Raw genomic sequence first — 19,964 nt, forward strand, 5'->3', positions numbered from 1 at the left:
TTGTGGCTCCCCACAGGATGATCTCAACAGGGAGCATCAGCAATTGTGCTGTTTTTCTGTTTCTAGTTCCGCTTGCCTGCATTTCTTCCAAAGTTTTCATCATTTCAAAATCAAAATGTCTTTCCTCTGAACCTCATTTACGGAAGGATCAAGTAATTCATATTTTAACATAGTAATGATCAGTGTCATATGGGCTCTTACTTTGAAACATCGTTGTTGTTAGAGAAATAGCATATTTAAAAGCAGGATTTAAATGCAATATTTGATTGCACTGTAAAATCAAGCCCTTTGTTAGCATCCTTCTAAAGCAGCTGAAAGATGTGCATGCATACTACCAATTATTGACCTCTGCAACTGTATTTATGCAATACCCGTATAGAAGAGAGAAAGCCTCTTGTTTAAATTAGGCCTGGTCTATACTACAGAGTTAGGTCAATGTAAGGTTGCCTACGTTGACCTAACTCTGTAGGTGGCTACATTAACACCATGTCTACACTACCACTTAAGTTTTACCAACATATGTTGCTCAGTGGCGTGAAAATAACACACACACACCCTGAGCAACATAAGTTTTGCCGGCATAAGTGGTAGCGTGCACAGTGCAATGTCGGCAGGAGAGTGTCTCCTGCCAACATAGCTACTGCCGCTCGTGGAGGTGCTTTAATTATGTTGACAGGATAGCGCTCTCTCGTCAGAATAGAGCGACTAAACAAGCAGTCTTACAGCAGTGCAGCTGTATCGGTATAGCTGCGCTGCTGTAAGCTCGCTAGTGTAGACATGGCCTTAATAACCACAACAGCGAGAGGCACAGAGCTTACGTCGATGTAGCTAGGTCGACACAGTGTCAGTGTAGACACCGCATTGCTTACATCGACTGTTGCTGCTTCTCAAAAGCCGTCCCACAATGTCCCAAACTGACATTTAAATCAGTGCAAGCGCTCCTGGTGAGGTCACGCACCACCAACAAAAGGAGCATAATGTGGACATGCAAAAGCAATTTAATTACATGGATAGAACTGCTGAATTTAGTTACATGGATAGAACTACTGAATTCAGGCTGTGACAGCTCTATGAAGGTAAATGATCATGATTTAACATGTTTTATCTTAAAGACTTATAATAACAATAAGAAAATGCCAAAGAGGTGGGTGATTATCCTGAGATAATCACACTTCTGAGCACTGTAGAATTTAGCTGCTCCTCCCTTTTCCCCCAACACTCCAGGGTGTGATTATTTCATTAAAACTTAATTCTCTGGTGTGTATTCATGCCAAAATGTTAAAAGCCAGAGTTTGCATTCCAATTAAAATGTGTCTTGTTTTCATGTGTCCTCATGAGTGTTGGTGTTGGGTTTTCTGCTGTAAAATCTGGAATAATATTGAGAGGCTCTTTTGGAAAAAAAAGAAAAATGTTAATGCAAGGCAAGTAATAACGCCAGTTACAAGCTTGTCTCCCTCCCACTCCTGTCCATATACACTGGTATTTTAATATGTAGTGTAAATAGGACTATTTTTGACTTTGCTACGGACTTGGTATCTCCTTGGTAAATCACAATCTTTTGGTGTCTCGGTTTCCCATCTGTAAACAGGAGAAAATAATTCTGACCTACCTCATAAGGTACTGTGAGGATAAGTTACTAATGTATGTAAGAGTAGCCTTTCAAAAGCATGGACTCTATGTGTCCCTGTTTGTACAGAGCCTTGTCCAACAGGACCGAACAGGGACCTCTGCGTGCTATAATATAAATAATGAATATTACAAATAATAAATTAATAGTTTGTAGCCTGTCTTGGAATTAGATTGTAAGTTCCTGAGGCAATGGACTTCATCTTCCTACATGTTTATAAAGTACCATGTGCATTTATGATGCTATATAATTAATAATACTCACACAGAATTCAGCTCCAACTTTGTTTTAGGGGATGACATTTCAAATCCTATTAATTTAGGAGATCCCTTAGAAATTTCTAACCAGATGCTAAATTTACAATTAAGGATAATAACTTTCCTGGGGGGGAAAAACATTTTACTTACAGGAATATAGGAGTTTATCAATGACCTGATGAGTGAGTATGACAGGCCGTCTCTCCCTTTTTACTGGTTACCAAGGTAGCAAGATTACTAAGTATGAAATCATCTTTTCTTAGCAATAAGAAATGCACATAGAACAAAGTGCCTTATGCTGACTGCTCCTCCCAAAAGGGCATTGACAGATAGTGAGTACTATCTTAAGCACCACCCAGGCTTGGCCTGAAGTAGGCAGAAAAGTAGCCCATGCGGTTTATGTACTGGCTGCCAAGGTGGTCCGGTCCCAAGATAGGGATAGGTGTTCTGTCTATCGCCCCACCACAGTTAAGGAACCCTATTGCAGCAAAGCCATCCACTATGACCTGCACATTTCCCAGAGTCACTATCCTTGATAGCAGCAGCTCAGTGACTGCGTTGGCTACTTGGATCACAGCAGCCCCCCACAGTAGATTTACCCACTCCAAATTGATTCCCGACTGACCAGTAGCTGTCTGGCATTGCAAGCTTCCAGAGGACTATCGCCACTTGCTTGTGAACTGTGAGGGCTGCTCTCATCTTGGCATTCTTGCGCTTCCGGGCAGGGGAAAGCAAGTCACAAAGTTCCATGAAAGTGCCCTTATGCATGCGAAAGTTTCGCAGCCACTGGGAATCATTCCAGACCTGCAACACTATGTGGTCCCACCAGTCTGTGCTTGTTTCCTGGGCCCAGAATTGGTATTCCACGGCACGAACCTGCCCCACTACCACCATGATGTCCAAATTGCCAGGGCCAGTGCTTTGAGAGAAAAGTCTGTGTTCATGTCCTCATCACTATCGTGATCGCGCTGTCGTCGCCTCCTTGCCTGCTTTTGCAGGTTCTGCACATACTGCAGGATAATGCGCGACGTGTTCGCAATGCTCACAACAGCAGCGGTGAGCTGAGCGGGCTCCATGCTGCTGTGGTATGGCGTCTGTAGGAGAGCAGAGTTGCAGCGGAAGCAGTAGATGACAACAGATGGCACGAGAATAGATATTTATACAGAACGACGAGAGGACCTGCAAGGTGGATTCATGGCACCAGGAGAGCTGGAGAGCAGAGTTGCAGCTGAAGCAGTGGATGATGATGACGGTTAGCAGTCCTACTGCACCATCTGCTGGCAGCAGTATGGCGCCTGCACAGAAAAAAGGCGCAAAACGATTGTCTGCTGTTGCTTTCGCGGAGGGAGGGGTGACTGATGACATGTACCCAAAACCACCCACGACAATGTTTTTGCCCATCAGGCGTTGGGAGCTCAACCCAGAATTCCAATGGGCAGCGGAAACTGCGGGAACTGTGGGATAACTACCCACAGTGCAACACTCCAAAAGTCGATGCTAGCCACAGTAGTGAGGATGCACTCCGCTGACAATGTGGACATACGCAAGTAACTGTATAAAATTGATTTCTAAAAATCCATTTCTATAAGATCAACCTAATTTTGTAGTGTAGACATACCCAAAGGTATTTAGGTATCTAATTCCCATTGATCTGAGCTTTAGGTGCCTGCTTGATGCACCGCAGGAGGTGCCTCTGTGCTCAAGATTCTCACTGTGAAATCTCTCCTAGAGCAAAGAGCCTAAGCCAGCTTGTCCTTTCCCATAAAAAAGGGAGACCCACCCCACTGTAACCAAGAGCCCAACGGTTTTTGTAATGTGTCTTGGGAGGAAAGAAACATAGAAAGGCCACTGACGTTTTAGCAGTGGCTGGTCTATGGAATTTCATAGGCTTCATTTTCTGGCTGCAGCAGTGGCATTTTCAACTGCTCCCTGGGTTCTGCCTCCAGAGGCACTATGTTTGGGCACTATGTTTGGGCACAAGTCAAAAGCAGCATGACCCAGGTCAGTGAGAAGACTTGGTTTCTATGGCAACAGAGCTACACTTTCTCCCAGAACTCCTGCAGAGAGAGGCGTAGTTTGGTCAGGTTGCTATGCCTTAGAAGGAGCAGCTTCTCCTGTAAGAAACCCCTAGCTGAATGACTTTTTCCTCTGATTCTCCAATGTATTCTAGAGCAAGGGTCTTCACTCCAGCTGAAGTGCAGTGGCATAACAGCCATTGCATTTTCCTGTTACATTTGTTAGGTATAGGTCACATCAGCCGTAGTAAGCAGTAATAGACTATCACTATTAGCTTAGAACTCTCAGGGAATCTCCTCAAATTACAAATGACCTGTGACAAACATCTAAGGACTTGTGGAAACAGATACAGACAGCCCTGTGTTAGAGGATTCTTCTAGATCATGATTAGCGTATGGCTACTACTCAGCAGTGGGAGACTGAAAATCACCAGTGCTGCAGAGATTCTCTTGGGCTCTGAAAGTTTTACCCTTTTCCCATGGACTTAAGAAAAGTATGGCTCACTGGTGGTTAACTGCTGGTAAAGGCAATGCTCCTGTTTTCTTAACTCTCCTTCCTGAGGGGCTTCATCCGTTTTCTTATGCGCTTCAGCCCATTATTCTCAGAGGCCTCTCTGCCATTTCTAAAATATAAACACTAGTCTCAGGCTTCAGTTTCTCATACAAAAAATTATACACTGTTACATTTCTTCAGTCATGACTCTTAAGATGATTTTTTTACATCTGAGCCTTTAAAATATTTAATTGGAAAACACGTAAACTTTCTTTAAATACTAGTATATGAAAAACAAATTTGGAGAAATGGAAAGAAAAGGAAATTTGACATCCTGTGATGGGATGAGGGGAGGAAGGAAAGGGGCCTTTACATTTCTTCTGCACAAGGAAGGTGAGCTTTGTGAGATTTTGAATAGGTGTAGGAATTGGAGACGAATCCATGGGTATGCAGGTCTAATGGTTGGGAACTCAAAACAGGTGAAGGGACATCAGCTGTTATTTCAGTCCACAGGAGTGACTGTCCCTATAGGATAAAGGGTGCATTTCATCACCATCAAATACAAAAAAAAAAAAAAAAAAAAGTGTGCCAGCATCCAGCATTTCATGCAATATAGGTTGTTTTTGGGGTTTTTTTTTGGGGGGGGGGGGGGCACCTGACTCATCTTTTTACAAATGAGAAATAAGACAGTATTGCAGTTAACACACAACTAAGTTATGAAATATAGCAACCTTTCACTAAAGCAGATACTGGTGATTACTTCTTATGAAAGGCTAGTACCTGGCTATTAGCATAATTCTGAGGTTTAGAGACTGTTTGAGCAGATGTCTGCTTCAAAAAGGTACAAGTTGAGGTTGGAAACCAGATGTTTTGAAACATTAGAAGGCTGTGAAAAGATGAAACAACAAGACTTTCAAATCTGAAACGTTTCAATGTTTGCAGTGGTGTATTTATTCCACAGTAAAAACAAACAGTACTTTAATTTAAAAATATAATTTGACAAAAGGAAAAGGACAAAAAACTAGTACAGTTGGTGTTACAATGTAGAATTCTGCCTAAGTGCAACACTGCTACCAGCCGCTGTGTTCATAGACTGTATTAGATTTGGACACCACTCTGAAACCTGTATTAGATTTGGACACCATAACCCTATCATATTACTCACTGAAAGTACAAATTTAAGTAACCATGTTTCCAACATTAATGTTATCTCAGCATTTGGAAGAATCTCTGTGCTGCACCCGCTAATGTGAATTCTTAGTGAACATGTACGACAAGAAAAATAGACTTGTCATCAAACAGTAAGTTACACAAAACACTTATTGCTTCTGTAAACCCTGGAATCCCCTCCCCCCGTTCTCCTTACGCTTGAGAGAATGTGGGTGTTAAGGCATAGCTTGACACAATTAAGTTTTCATTTCCAATTTAAACATTGTTGAAAGGCAGGTGGCAAGTTATACCACCCTAAAGTGCTCAGAGGCTGTTGTAAGTCAACTGTTTGTCTGGTTTACGTTTGGGGTGGGAAAGAGAAGACTGGAGACCTGACACAAGCAAAACACATTGACTTTCACTCTTAAATATTAACTTTGATATTCATCTTGCTTTCCAATGCATTAGAAGGTAACCACTTTCGAAACATTTTCTTAATGTCTTTATTTGAAGAATTCACAACATACAATCACAGGATTAAGCAGTAAATACAAAGCGGTAGTATACAACTGGTCCTTCAGAGAAATGCTGAATCAGTCCCATTAGTTATGGTTCACTCACTTCTTAGATTTTGGTTGTGAGGCCATGTAGAGAGCTATCAGACAGTAGATGGTCCCTCCTATCGTTAGGGCCATAGTGGTCCGATATAGCAGCTGATCAGGAACTCCTCGTTTCAGATGTACTGGCAATCCATCAGCCTTCTTTGGGAGAAGAACAACACAGCACGTGAAAAAAGGCTGATCATCACAAAGAAGCTACTATAGCTAAAATAAGGAGAATTATGAGAGAGAGTTGGGGAGGGTAAAGAAACCCTCCCCAAAAACCACTATGTAATTAATCCTCCAATAGAACATAGGGTTTCCTCCTGAAACTGCACAAAGGGAAGAGCAGACTAGTTTTATTTTAAGTGCAGATATTTGTTTTATTACATGCACCTTGCAAATTGCAGGCACAAACAAGCCTTGGAATATTTTCTCAAAATCCTTTATCATAAAAGGCACTTGACTGAAAAGTGTCACTAACTAGAGAATGAGAGAAGATATGTATAAATCAAATGTGGTTCACCAATTCAGCATTACACATGCTAAATAAAAGTGGCATGAAGACAACCGAGTACATTTTAAAAAGCACAACCCCTTGTCATTCTCATAAAAACAGAATGTTATATGAAGTTTATTCTTAATTTTAAATGAGAGAACTCCTTTAAATGTGAACTCCACCCGTCAGTCCCTAACTAACAAGTAGTTAATCCACAGAGATAACACAAAAGCTCTGGAGGACACTACATATACCGTTATTCCATAGGTTTTGAGCACCAGTAAACGTTTACATAGTTTATAAACATCTAAAATTACTCAACACCACCAAACAAACTGGGGATTGTGATTCCAGTTTGTTCTCGCATTCAGCTTTGTTGGATCATAAGCTTGTCATATATTCCCAGAAAGAAAACATGTTTACAACTGACCCGAATGTGATAAGCACCTGTAGCAGTGTGAAGAAAGGAGATCTGAGGTTTTTCTCCTTTCTAGTAGATGTCCTGCCAATACAAGGATTCTGTGCAGAGTCTCAAGGTACCGAGACCATGAATTATCAAGCAACAAACAAACTATAGGATGTTATGAAAATTACTACAAATCCTTTCTAAAAGATTCAAACAATAATACCTTTTGGACCAAATGTTGCAGAATTTGAGTTACACCTGTGCACGCCCTCTGGTGCGGGCCCACTGATGGCATTGCACAGGTGCAATGAAGGGCAGAATATGGCCCACTATCTTCAGCCCTTTTTATTTAAATTTTCTCTTAATAAAGCTTTTCTTCTTACCTGAAATAGCTTCTGGAGGTCTGGCACCTTGTTTTTATCCAAATAAGAAACAGCTGCTGGCGAATCTGAGGCAAGTTTAGTTGGCGTTCCAAAAATCAGAGCTGGTGATTCTGTGGATGCCAGTGGCTTGAGTCCCTGAAAATGGAGATTTAAGTGTTGAATACCTGGATATTTAACAGTTGAAAAGAATGTACCACTAATCATGTTCCAAGTAAACAAATTACCACAGCTAAAATGAAAAGGCATTATAGAGAGAAAGCTAACCTGGCTACAGCCCCCCACCTCAAAAAAACCCCCACTAAAATGACATCCAACTACAAATATATAGGAGGTGACTGTCAAATTTGTCAGCTAGTTTTGGCTCAGGACTTGACAAATTCACTTGCCATTTGCAAATAAGCAACCTTCCATGGTGAATGAGGATTTACCCATCACATTCTCCATGTTTTTTTCAAAAGTTTCTAGCCCTTATCATGGCAGAGAGGGTCTTCCAAATGTGAAGTTAAAAAGTCAACTAAAGCAGTGTTTCCCTGAAGTGGTAGTCAGCCTGAAATAAAAGTGAAGAGCACCTCAAGGCCCAAATCCTGTCCCAATGTGCTGCCTGAACAGCATGGGAATTCCTCAGACACATGGTGGGGAATAACTGACAAACAAAGACAGACCTAATGGCTGCTGCAGGCAGTGGCACACACCTTAAATGAAGGTTTGGCAGTGGGTTGGGGGAAATGGCTAGAACTATCTTCACTTTGTACAGGTACAGCAGGTGCTGCTGGATAAGAGAGGACACTTAAGCAGGAATAACCTCCTCCTCCAGCACTCAGCTGGTACTGCTTCTGCTGCTAATCCCCATCCCCCAAGTCTCCACGGACTGAGCCATAATTTAAACCTTTATTTTAGATCATGTACTCTGATTTGATACCATAAATCCTATTTATTGAAAAGGTTTTCATGTATACTATTCAAAGTTATGGTTCCCCCAGGAACTGTAAGGTGTCCTGCTTGCACATCTCTCTCTAAATATTTATTACTATACATGGAGTTAAGTTATGCCTTCATGTGCGCATGCAGTGTGGATAAGATAAGGTTGCTGCGAAAGCCTTAACAAGTTTTCTAATTTGTCCACATAAATGGAGAAATATACATTTACGCAACAGTGAGGCTGAGATTTTAGTTTGATAGATTTTAAATACAGAGTAATGAAAACACTGATCCAATGCAATGAGCAAAATCGTTGCCCCACTGAAATCAATGGGAATTTTGCGACTGACTTCACAGTGGTCAGGATTTCACCATAGGGTTTAGTTCTAAAAGATGCTTGAAATTTTTGTAGTGCACTTAGTAAAATGCTAGATTACCATATGTATTGGAGAACTTTATTATTTTCTCTATTTATAAACCAAATTACTTTATAAAAAAGGCATAAGTATTCATTCAAGAAGAAATAACTGCAAATCTAAAGTTTTAGAACTAAGTAAACAGTTTGGAAACTGGCTAAAAAAATAATCTTTTAGCCTGAGAGCAACCATGAGACATGTCAAAGTAATTCTCAGAGGTTAAAAACTCCTAAAGATAATGAAACTATCTTAATCATGACTGAGAAGACCATTTCATTATCATCCATTACCGTTAGGAGTTTTTTCTACTATGATGCTAAGCATTTAGTGTAATTAAAACATTTGCATAATGAATAGGTTATTACACCAAAATCTCTTGTGATCTTTCTCCCTTTCATTAACAAATTACTTTTCAGTTGTCTATTCAATCTTATATTCTGGAGCCTTCCCAATCACAAAAGAAATGTTGTATTACACAGAAATTAAAAATTAAATGGATGGCAGTCTAACAAACTGAACTCCCATGGACTTCCCACATCGGTGATATGTTACACCATACTTCGCCACCTGGTGACTTCCCCAGCTATAATAGTCCTCCCCACCCTTTGCGCTAACGATTTGGAACTTTCATCTCTCTTCCTCCAGCACTTCCTTTTTAAAATTTTACCTTAAAATTCAGATGGTTATCCTTCATTGGGAGTCAGCCATCCCCATGCCATCTCCCTACACTTACTAGACCCCCTCCAGTTCCTCCTCAGTGCAATTAATCTGCTCCTTTCCTACTTAGATTTTAGACGGTCACCACTGATATCTATTATATAAAAACAAAATTGTGTTGTATGCACTGAGGTCATAGTAAGTTGCAAGCCATTTCAATAAATTCTGTGCTACCTCATCCATCCTGAGTTCTTCATCCCACGCCTAATATATATCTTTACTGGTTAATAAAAAATAAAAAAGCTTTCACAGTAGATCACTTAAAAAAATCACTTGTATTTTAAACCACTACCACCCATTGTGCACTGTATAGGGTTTTGATTAGGCTAGTAAGACATCCATGCTTACTATGAGTTACCGTGTAGCTGTTTAAAAGATTTAGAGACACACTCAGGTTTTCCTTTTTATTGCACCAATAGAGACAAGCATCAAAAGTAATTTTCAAGTAATAAAGGACATTCAAACCTGACTTTCCCCTGGAATGACACTTAATCCAAAGTCAAGGATTGGAAAAGTGGTGACAAAGTCACTCAATACTGACAAGCAAGCTTAATTTGCCTTAGCCTCTCTTCAAACTATTTTTGTTTTTGTTTTTTATTATTGGAGTTAGTCAAGAACATATCAAAGAGCAAGGTCAGGGATATTTTTACAGCCTAAATTGCACTATGTGAGCCTCTAAAGAAATAAAAGAATGCAATGAAATCGATTTTTGGAGAAAATAATTCAGATAAGACTACCTTAAATTCCTATGGAGACTCTCAGGTGTTTCAGAGTCTCAAGCGAGCAACAACAACATAAGTACAGTAAGAAAGTATAGAATTTCTACTTGTGCTACTACAAGTGATTACTTGTGCTTTTATCTGCTTTTGCTTGAATATTTAGGTTAGTTTGTAGTACCATAACATTAATAGTTTTAAGAGAATTAAGTCACAGAAAGAAACCATTACTGAATTCAAAACTGGATGGAGAGTAAGTCCATGACATTAAAAAATTACTGTGCAAGAAATGCAGAGAAAGATTTTTTTGCTGTTTGGTAACAGTTTCATATCGTTTGTATAACAAAAAATAATGTGCAGTTCATGGTGCTGTGGAATACATGCACAAGTTCAGTTTTTCTTCATTTTCCCCAAATAAAAATATTTCTGTATAGAATATCAGGGTTGGAAGGGACCTCAGGAGGTCATCTAGTCCAACCCCCTGCTCAAAGCAGGATCAATCCCCAACTAAATCATCCCAGCCAGGGCTTTGTCAAGCCTGACCTTAAAAACTTCTAAGCAAGGAGATTCCACCACCTCCCTAGGTAACCCATTCCAGTGCTTCACCATCCCCCTCGTGAAAAAGTTTTTCCTAATATCCAACCTAAACCTCCCCCATTGCAACTTGAAACCATTACTCCTTGTTCTGTCATCTGCTACCACTTAGAACTGTCTAGATCCATCCTCTTTGGAACCCCCCTTTCAGGTAGGTGAAAGCAGCTATCAAATCCCCCCTCATTCTTCTCTTCTGCAGACTAAAGAATCCCAGTTCCCTCAGCCTCTCCTCATAAGTCATGTGCTCCAGAGCCCCCTAATCATTTTTGTTGCCCTCCACTGGACGCTTTACAATTTTTCCACATCCTTCTTGTAGTGTGGGACCCAAAACTGGACACAATACTCCAGATGAGGCCTCACCAATGTTGAAACGATCACATCCCTTAATCTGCTGGCAATGCCCCTACTTATACAGGCCAAAATACAGTTAGCCTTCTTTGCAACAAGGGCACTCTGTTGACTCACATCCAGCTTCTCATACACTGTAACCCCTAGGTCCTTTTCTGCAGAACTGCCGGTCGGTCCCCACCCAGTAGCAGTGCATGGGATTCTTCCATCCTAAGTGCACGACTCCGCACTTGTACTTGTTGAATCTCATCAGATTTCTTTTGGCCCAATCCTGTAATTTGTCTAGGTCCCTCTGTATCCTATCCCTACCCTCCAGCATATCTACCACTCCTCCCAGTTTAGTGTCATTTGCAAACTTGCGGAGGATGCAGTCCACGCCATCCTCCAGATCATTAATGAAGATCTGAACAAAACCGGCCCCAGGACCGACCCTTGGGGCACTCCGCTTGATACTGGCTGCCAACTAGACATGGAGCCATTGATCACTACCCTTTGAGCCCGACGATCTAGCCAGCTTTCTGTCCACCTTATAGTCCATCCAGCTCATACTTCTTTAACTTGCTGGCAAGAGACTGTGGGAGACCGTATCAAAAGCTTTGCTAAAATCAAGGAATAACACACCCACTGCTTTCCCCTCATCCACAGGGCCAGTGGATGTGTTATTCCTTGACTATCTCATCATAGAAGGCAATTAGGTTGGTCAGGCATGACTTGCTCTTAGTGAATCCACGCTGACTATTCCAGATCACTTTCCTCTCCTCTAAGTGCTTCAAAATTGATTCCTTGAGGACCTGCTCCATGATTTTTCCCAAGGATTGAGGTGAGGCTGACTGGTCTGTAGTTCCCTGGATCATCCTCCTTCCCTTTTTAAAATATGAGCACTACATTAGCCTTTTTCAGTCTTCCGAGACCTCCCCCGATCGCCATGAGTTTTTAAAGATAATGGCCAATGGCTCTGCAATCACATCCGCCAACTCCTTTAGCACCCTCGGATGCAGCACATCCGGTCCCATGCACTTGTGCTCATCCAGCTTTTCTAAATAGTCCCAAACCACTTCTTTCTCTACAGAGGGCTGGTCACCTCCTCCCCATGCTGTGCTGCCCAGTGCAGCAGTCTGGGAGCTGATCTTGTTTGTGAAGACAGAGGCAAAAAAAGCATTGAGTACAATAGCTTTTTCCACATCCTCTGTCACTAGGTTACCTCCCTCATTCAGTAAGCGGTCCACACTTTCCTTGGCTTTCTTCTTGTTGCTAACATACCTGAAGAAACCCTTCTTGTTACTCTCAACATCTCTTGTTAGCTGCAACTCCAAGTGTGATTTGGCCTTCCGGATTTCATTCCTGCATGCTGAGCAATATTTTTATACTCTTCCCTGGTCATTTGTCCATTATTTTTTGTGTTTAAGATCAGCAAGGATTTCACTGTTAAGCCAAGCTGGTCACCTGCCATATTTACTACTCTTTCTACACATCGGGATGGTTTGTTCCTGCAACCTCAATAAGGATTCTTTAAAATACAGCCAGCTCTCCTGGACTCCTTTCCCCCTCATGTTATTCTCCCAGGGGATCCTGCCCATCAGTTCCCTGAGGGAGTCAAAGTCTGCTTTTCTGAATCCAGGGTCTGTATTCTGCTGCTCTCCTTTCTTCCTTGTGTCAGGATCCTGAACTCGACCATCTCATGGCCACTGCCTCCCAGGTTCCCATCCACTTTTGCTTCCCCTACTAATTCTTCCCAGTTTGTGAGCAGCAGGGCAAGAAGAGCTCTGCCCCTTGTTGGTTCCTCCAGCACTTGTTCCAGGAAATTGTCCCCTACACTTTCCAAAAAGTTCCTGGATTGTCTGTGCACCGCTGTATTGCTCTCCCAGCAGCAATCAGGGTGACTGAAGTCTCTCATGAGAGCCAAGGCCTGTGATTTAGTAACTTCAGTTACTTGCCGGAAGAAAGCCTTGTCGACCTCATCCCCCTGGTCTGATGGTCTATAGCAGACTCCCACCATGACATCACCCTTGTTGCTCACACTAGTATAGTACAAGAGTCTATTTGTGAGTACATCTGAACACTGATTCACTGAATATAATGACAGGTTTCAGAGTAGCAGCCGTGTTAGTCTGTATTCGCAAAAAGAAAAGGACGCATCCAACGAAGTGAGCTGTAGCTCACGAAAGCTTATGCTCAAATAAATGTGTTAGTCTCTAAGGTGCCGTAAGTACTCCTTTTCTTTTTACTGAATATAATGGGTCAGATTTTTGGCCTTTGGTAAATCCCATCTGCACCACTCACGTAAGGGAATCCTCTAATGGCATAACTGATACAGCCAGCATTTTGACACCCATTCCCTTCCCTGCAAACCAAAGAGTATTCCAGGGAGGACATGGGCATAGGGAGTGAGGCCACAGAGGCCTGTGCCTCTGACAATCACAGTCCAGAGGAATGGTCCCTGACAGATTAGGACAGAAGTTGGTGGGGTTGGGAGAGAGGAAAGAAAAACTAGGACTGGGAATTTAGGTGAGGCAGGGGGTGAAACTGGGACAGGATGGAGGGAAGGAGAGGAGACTGATCTGATCAGGTGCACAGTGTGAAATGGAATAGCTGGGCAAAGACCGGATCAAGGTGATGATAGAGGGAGTTTGGAACCGTGAATCAGTGGGAATGTTGAAGTGGGGAAAGGGTGCTGTGCAAATATATATAATTAATTACATAATCACACTAACACGAATATGTGCCAGGGGAGTGAATTAAGGGTTCTCAACATCCAAAATGAATATAGTCCTATGTGGTCTGATTAGATCTTTCATACTGCAGCAATATCCAAAACATCTTCCAATACCCATAATTAAAAAGCAATCAAAACCCCATTATGTACTTAAAACAAAATTCAAATGCCACTGAATGTCATCCACTTTTTAGTGTTACTCTCCATTTTCAGCATTTTGCTTTATAGTAAAAAAATCTTTACAGCAGAGCTGCTGAAGCTGCCTTTCTGTGACTTAATCAACGTGTTGTAGATGGTCAGTACATGGAGCTTTAGGATGAACTTTTGTCTCATTTGCCCTAAGTCTCATGCTGTTTGCATTTTAACACAATGCAGATAAGGGTTTAGAATATTTCTTTAGCACACCACACAAAACATTGGGGGGGAAGAGGGGGGGAACTCACGCAAAGTGAATTAAATTGAGGGGGAATGGAAGAAGATACATTGCTCATAGTTTATGCTTGAAAAACAAAAAGTTAAAGTGTTACAGAATGTGTTTTAACAGGAGGCCTTTATGAATTCACTAAACCTTAACACCTATCACATAAACAATTCCTTACACTGTAGAAAGAGAGCTTTGTTCCAGAGACTGAGCATAAACTATTAACTGAGATTACATTTACATTCTGACAAGGCTAATCCATGTGCATTTTTAGACGGGATCATTCCTAATTGCTGTTTGTTCATTTATCAAGGAAATGTCAATCAACAGCAAAATTTCTGAATACATTAGTCACAAATTCAGGAATATCTAGTCTATACTAGGAAATGTTTGCTGGTATAGAAATGTCTCAGAAAATGAATTTATTCCACCCCCAACCCTGACATTGTTATACTGAAAAAAGTTTCAGTATAGACCTGGCCTAAAATTATTTGAAAGTAGTGCCACTATTGATCTCAAAGGTCACTCCATTTCCCTCCATTAAGAATCTCAATGGAAAGTGGCCACACAGCCACCTGTCCATTGTAACTGAAGGTACATGACTTGCAGAAAGTCAGAGGTGTCTACAACTGACTGAGAGCCACAAGCAACATCTTCACTATGATGATCTTTGTGCTACTGGAGTGGTGAGATGAGAAAAGGAAATCAACTTTGCTCAACCATTCCTTAAGGCAAGATTTCATAGCACGTATTACATTAAGGGCTTGTCTACACTGGCACTTTATAGTGCTGAAACTTTCTCATACAGGGATGTGAAAAAATACACCCGAGCACAGCAATTTTCAGCGCTGTAAAGCGCCAGTGTAAACAGTGCACAAGCAGTTACGCCTCTCATGGAGATGTTTTTTAAGAGCGCTGGGAGACTCAGATGTTTCAGAGTCTCAAGCGAGCAACAACAACAACAACAGAGGTACAGTAAGAAAGTATAGAATTTCTACTTGTGCTACAAGTGATTACTCGTGCTTTTATCTATTTTTGCTTGAAAAAACTGCCCCTGCAGCTCCCATTTGCCATGGTTCGCACTTGGGGCGGGGGCAGCGTGTGGAGCCCCCTGGCTGCCCCTATGCATAGGAGCCAGACATGCTGCTGCTTCTGGGAGTAGGAAGTCAATTCTACAAGGAAAAATGTATTCAATTAAGGATGCTCAGGCTTGGCTTTAAATCATCTTCCCATTATAAGGCTGTTAGACCTGGGAGATACTCAAATTTTGTCAGAGACCAGATCCATCATAAAGATGGCTGAGACACTCTACCCAGCTAGGGGCTGAAGGTGGAGCAGGAACTGCTATGGCAGCTCTAAACATGAGGATTCACCTGTGCTAGGAGAATCCTCCCATGGCCAAGCCTTGAGAGCAGTTTTAGAGGGCCACAGCAGAATCTTTCATTTTCAAGTAGGTGGACATTTCCCACTTTTTGGACTTACCTATGAGGATGTAGGAGAAAGAGTTTATTTGCAGGGCTTTAAAAATTAACCCAGCAACCACTTACCCCGGACTAAATGCACAATGCTCCACACCACACACTCTCCCAAGCAAGACCTGTTCTAAATGGTTTCTTAGTAGTCAAGCACTACTCATGACTTGGGCCTAAAACCCAACTAACTTGGCTGAACTTAGAGACCCCAATTAATGCCACCCCAACCTCTCCTCCCTTCCACCACATACAAATAAACGAATTAGTGCTGCCACACACAACACACATCAAATCAGTTAATGTTCTTGCATGGAAGGTGGCACACTTACATGGCCCTGCATGGGGCCTCTCTTGCTAGCTCAATAGGGGACAAGCTGCAAACACACCATGCCTGCAACAGTGGAGCAACACTGGGAGTGGTGGGTGTCTGCAGAATAAGGTCTGGTCTATACTTAAAAGTTATGTCAGTTAGGTGTGCAAAAGAGTCACACCCTTAACCAACAGAGCTATGCTGGCAAAAGCCCTAGTGTAGATTCTAAGAGTTCTTTTGCTCATGTAGTTTGTTTCATACAGGAAACTAGCATAAACATCAGCAAAAGAACTTGTTTTATACTGGCAAGTTATACTGGCAAGCTCCTTTTAGCGTAGAGCTGGCTTTCTAGTATAGAAAATCTCTTCTGGTGGAAGAGATCACTGCAGAGTGGATAAAAGATTATTTTTTAAAAAAAAATCAATTTTTCTTTAAATTAAATGTATTTAAAATTAAATTTTAAACAGCCTACGTTAAGGCCTAAAGCTATTATAATCTACTAACAACTCAAATGAAATGCAAAAAAATATTAAGCAGTACGTTTGCTCCCAAGGTCTAAATAGAGTCAAACTACTGGACTGGTGGAAGTCACTGGAACCAGGGTTTGTTGAAGTGCTAAACCAGCTTTTGATAGCAGTAAAGAATATTTTCTTCACTTCAGCTTATTCAACTAGTTCAGTTCAATGACCAGTTCATTGAGAATTAAGAAAGCAACTGAGAATTGAAAAAGCATGAAAGGGTGTTTAAGCATGAAAGCTTGTTTTCTTCTTCCATTCTATGAATAAAAGCTAGGTGTGAGAGGATAATATCTATTAGTTGTAAAATCTTGAAGCACACATGATTAAATAGCATCAGTTCAATTCACTAACTAGAGATACCTCCTTTGTTTGAAAAATCAGTTTTAAAAGCAAAAAAATTATATTTTTCTTATATATCCAGAATATTTAAGGTAGTTTTATTTAATTGTTTAAAATGCTGTTTTGTGCATTTAATTGAATTTCCATCCAAATACAGTTTGACACAAATTGCAAGTAAAATAATAATAATAAAAAAACCATCCAGTAAACAGGTAAGCTATATAATTACTTAAATAAATGCAGATACAGTGCATCCTCCTTGTTAGCAAGAAGCACCAAGTTTAGCTTAAAGGCTAAATATAGCAGGAAAGCAAACATTTTAATTGTTACCAACCAGTGAGACTCTCTCTCTCTTTAGGAAAATAACTAAAGTACAAGTGCAAAACAATTAAAATGGATTATTTAAATCAATGCTTCCTGTCTGCTGAGTTAAATCATGATTAAAATCAGAGATTTAAATAGCTTTGATGTAAATCAATCCACTGTGCATCAATTTATGCTCAGCTCATAATTGGGAAGTTTTTCTTTATATAAGCACAAGTAGTATTCTTAGAAAAACCTCCCCACACAAGTTTTGCAGAAGTTGAGAACACTTACAGGAAATATTTCTGCTTGCCCAGGATGAGTGAGTTTTTCATACCCTGTTTATTCATGTTTGACTGTATATGCAAATTTGAATACAATATGCCACCCATACAGTGTAAATTAAGGAAAAGAGTAAGGTTTAACAACAAAAATGACACTTCAAGTGACATTAGCATATGGATTAGTCTTCCAAAGCTGAGGGAACAAGGAAGAGATGGACTAATGTCTCAGGTTTTCAACCTAGACCTTTGATCTTACTTTGAATTTACTGGATCCCAACCAAGGGAAAGGTAAGCATTCATGGATGTCAATTCAACCTTTGCTTTTAACTGATTTTTATCTGAAAACAGAGCTCTTCACTGTTAATAAAAAGCTTTGGATGCTTGAAGCTGAGAAATTATGGCATTGGGTTTGAAGACGGGAAGCTAGTGAATATGCATACTTTGTTTAACTAAGGCTTCGTCTGCACTTGGAAGTAGCATTATCTCAGTAGTCAGTTGTCATAGAAGACTAGGGTTGGAAAGGACCTCAGGAGGTCATCTAGTCCAACCCCCTGCTCAAAGCAGGGCCAACCCCAACTAAATCATCCCAGCCAGGGCTTTCAATACTGCTTATTTGATTATACACACAAATAATCCCGCTGAACTGGTATTATCCATGGCGTTTTTTGGTCTACATTTAGGGACAAACCGTGGTAGGCGCCAGTTTGGCGAACAGATAATTGAGAGTTAGTTGCTGAAGCAGTGTTATTTTTCCAATGCAAACAAGGTCTGAGACCCTCCTCCGCTTGAGAGACAAACCAGCCCCATTTTACAGGTGGGTAATAAAGGGAAGCAGGAGGGATGAGGTGACTTGCCCAAGGTCGCGCAGCAGGGCAGTGGCAGCGTCAGGAACCGGACCCGCGGAGAGCACCCTGAGGGCATCACTTCCCGCCACGCAGGGCGGCCCAAGCCCCGCGAGGCCAGGGCACACACCCCATCCCCCTACAGATGGGCTCAGACGCCACGTTCAGATCTGCCCGCCGTCAAACGGCGCCGTGGCCTCTTCCCGAGCCCTGACCCGACAGCCGCGAAGGTGGCCGCGGCAGGGACTCCGGCCGCGCGGGAAGGTCACCCAGCGGGCGCGAGGCAGCCGGCCCACAAGCCACGCGGAGGCTTCCTTCCCCACGACGGCAGCCCAGAGCCCGCCCGTCGCGTGAAGGTCACCGCGCCCCGCTGGCCTGCAGCCGACCCGGCGTGCCGCGCCCAGCGGACTGTCCCGCTCCAAGCCCCGCCGGGAGCGGCGCGGGGAGGACGGTGAAGGTCAGAGACCGTGTGGCGCCGGCCACGCGCTCACCTGGGGGGCATAGGCGGCGGCCGCCACCGCCCCGACCAGCCTCTGGCTGAAGCCGCTGAATTTATAATACATGGCGCCGGGCTCTCCGCGCTGCTCCCCCGCAGGCACCCGGCCGGCCGCGACACGCTCCGAGACAGGACCTTCCTCTCCTCTCCTCCCCCCGTGGCTTCCCCAGCCTGTCGGGCCCCGGCGGCGGGAGGCAGTTTTGTAGAGCGCTACGCCGAATGCCTGTGGAACAAACTCGGAAACCAGCCCAAAGCGCTGCCTACGAGGCTTGAGTGATAAACGCGGGTCCTCCGTGGATTGCGGGAGCGCGAACTGCCCCCGGGTTCTGTAGCGAGCACGAAGAGCGGGCGACAGTTTCTAATCAGGCAGCAGTAAGGCAGCCTAATACGCCTGCGCACTCGGCCCCCGATGCAGGAATTTAGGCCCCCGCCGCTCCGCCTCTGGGGAAAGGCCCAAGAGCCACCCAATCCGCGGCCGAGAGCTGTTGAAACCCCGCCTCCTGCATAACAACTGTTGCTAGCTGGGGACGCTTTCTGTGGCACGTCTGCGCAGCCTGCCGGGGCAGAGACGCGGTGGGACGGGTAGGCCGGGCACGACCGCTGAGGGAGGCTGGCCGGCCTCGTGGGGCGGGGGCCCGGGCGGGGCGACAGGGCGAGGCCCCAAGGGAGGGGCGTCTGGGGGGCTGAAAGGAGCTAACGGAGCGGGGAGGCGGCGCTCCCCGAACGAGGGTGCAGGCGGGGAAGCCCCTTCCACTGAGCGTCCGTGAGTCTTCGGAGCTTCTCAGCGGGTTTTACCTGTGGATCCAGGAGATTAATGACCTGCGGGTGTGTCTCTCTGCATGTGCATAATGAGGCCTCGGGGGCCCTGTTCGGTCATTATCGGCTCTTCTCGACTTTTCATTTTTTATTGCTCTGCTACAGTTGTTCCCTCCCACACGAGTGCTCTGTAATATTGGCATCTAGATTGTTGTCAGGTAACAAATGCTGTGGTAATTATAGCCGTGTTAGGCTGTATTTGCAAAAAGAAAAGGAGTACTTGTGGCACTTTAGAGACTAACCAATTTATTTGAGCATAAGCTTTCGTGAGCTACAGCTCACGAAAGCTTATGCTCAAATAAATTGGTTAGTC

At 42.9% G+C, this 19,964-nt stretch overlaps 1 protein-coding gene across 2 annotated transcripts; it reads right to left on the minus strand.

The window, feature by feature from the left end:
* Nucleotides 1-5,315: 5,315 nt before the first annotated feature.
* On the minus strand, nt 5,316-19,142 carry COX7A2L (cytochrome c oxidase subunit 7A2 like). 2 transcript variants are annotated; one of them, XR_012158254.1, is made up of 4 exons: nt 18,831-19,142; nt 7,429-7,563; nt 5,516-6,302; nt 5,316-5,485 (listed from the first exon to the last, which is right to left on the minus strand). XR_012158254.1 is itself a non-coding variant. In XM_073339055.1 (3 exons), the coding sequence occupies exons 1-3, from the start codon at nt 18,900-18,902 to the stop codon at nt 6,159-6,161; spliced, it is 351 nt and encodes a 116-aa protein (XP_073195156.1). In that variant the 5' UTR covers nt 18,903-19,142; the 3' UTR covers nt 5,316-6,158. The 2 variants fall into 2 exon arrangements, 1 of the variants encoding a protein (XP_073195156.1); XM_073339055.1 differs by having other exon boundaries at nt 5,316-6,302.
* Between the last annotated feature and the right edge of the window lie 822 nt (nt 19,143-19,964).

This window comes from Lepidochelys kempii, chromosome 3 (assembly GCF_965140265.1).
Source record: "Lepidochelys kempii isolate rLepKem1 chromosome 3, rLepKem1.hap2, whole genome shotgun sequence".
Lineage (NCBI taxonomy): Eukaryota > Metazoa > Chordata > Testudines > Cheloniidae > Lepidochelys > Lepidochelys kempii.

Excerpts from the sequence above, each read along its gene's own strand:
- COX7A2L (XM_073339055.1), bottom strand. The coding sequence starts at position 18,902 with ATGTATTATAAATTCAGCGGCTTCAGCCAGAGGCTGGTCGGGGCGGTG. Across the intron at positions 7,564-18,830 it reads CCGCCGCCTATGCCCCCCAG|GGACTCAAGCCACTGGCATC; the intron begins GTGAGCGCGTGG and ends CTCCATTTTCAG. Across the intron at positions 6,303-7,428 it reads ACCTCCAGAAGCTATTTCAG|AAGGCTGATGGATTGCCAGT; the intron begins GTAAGAAGAAAA and ends CTTCTCCCAAAG.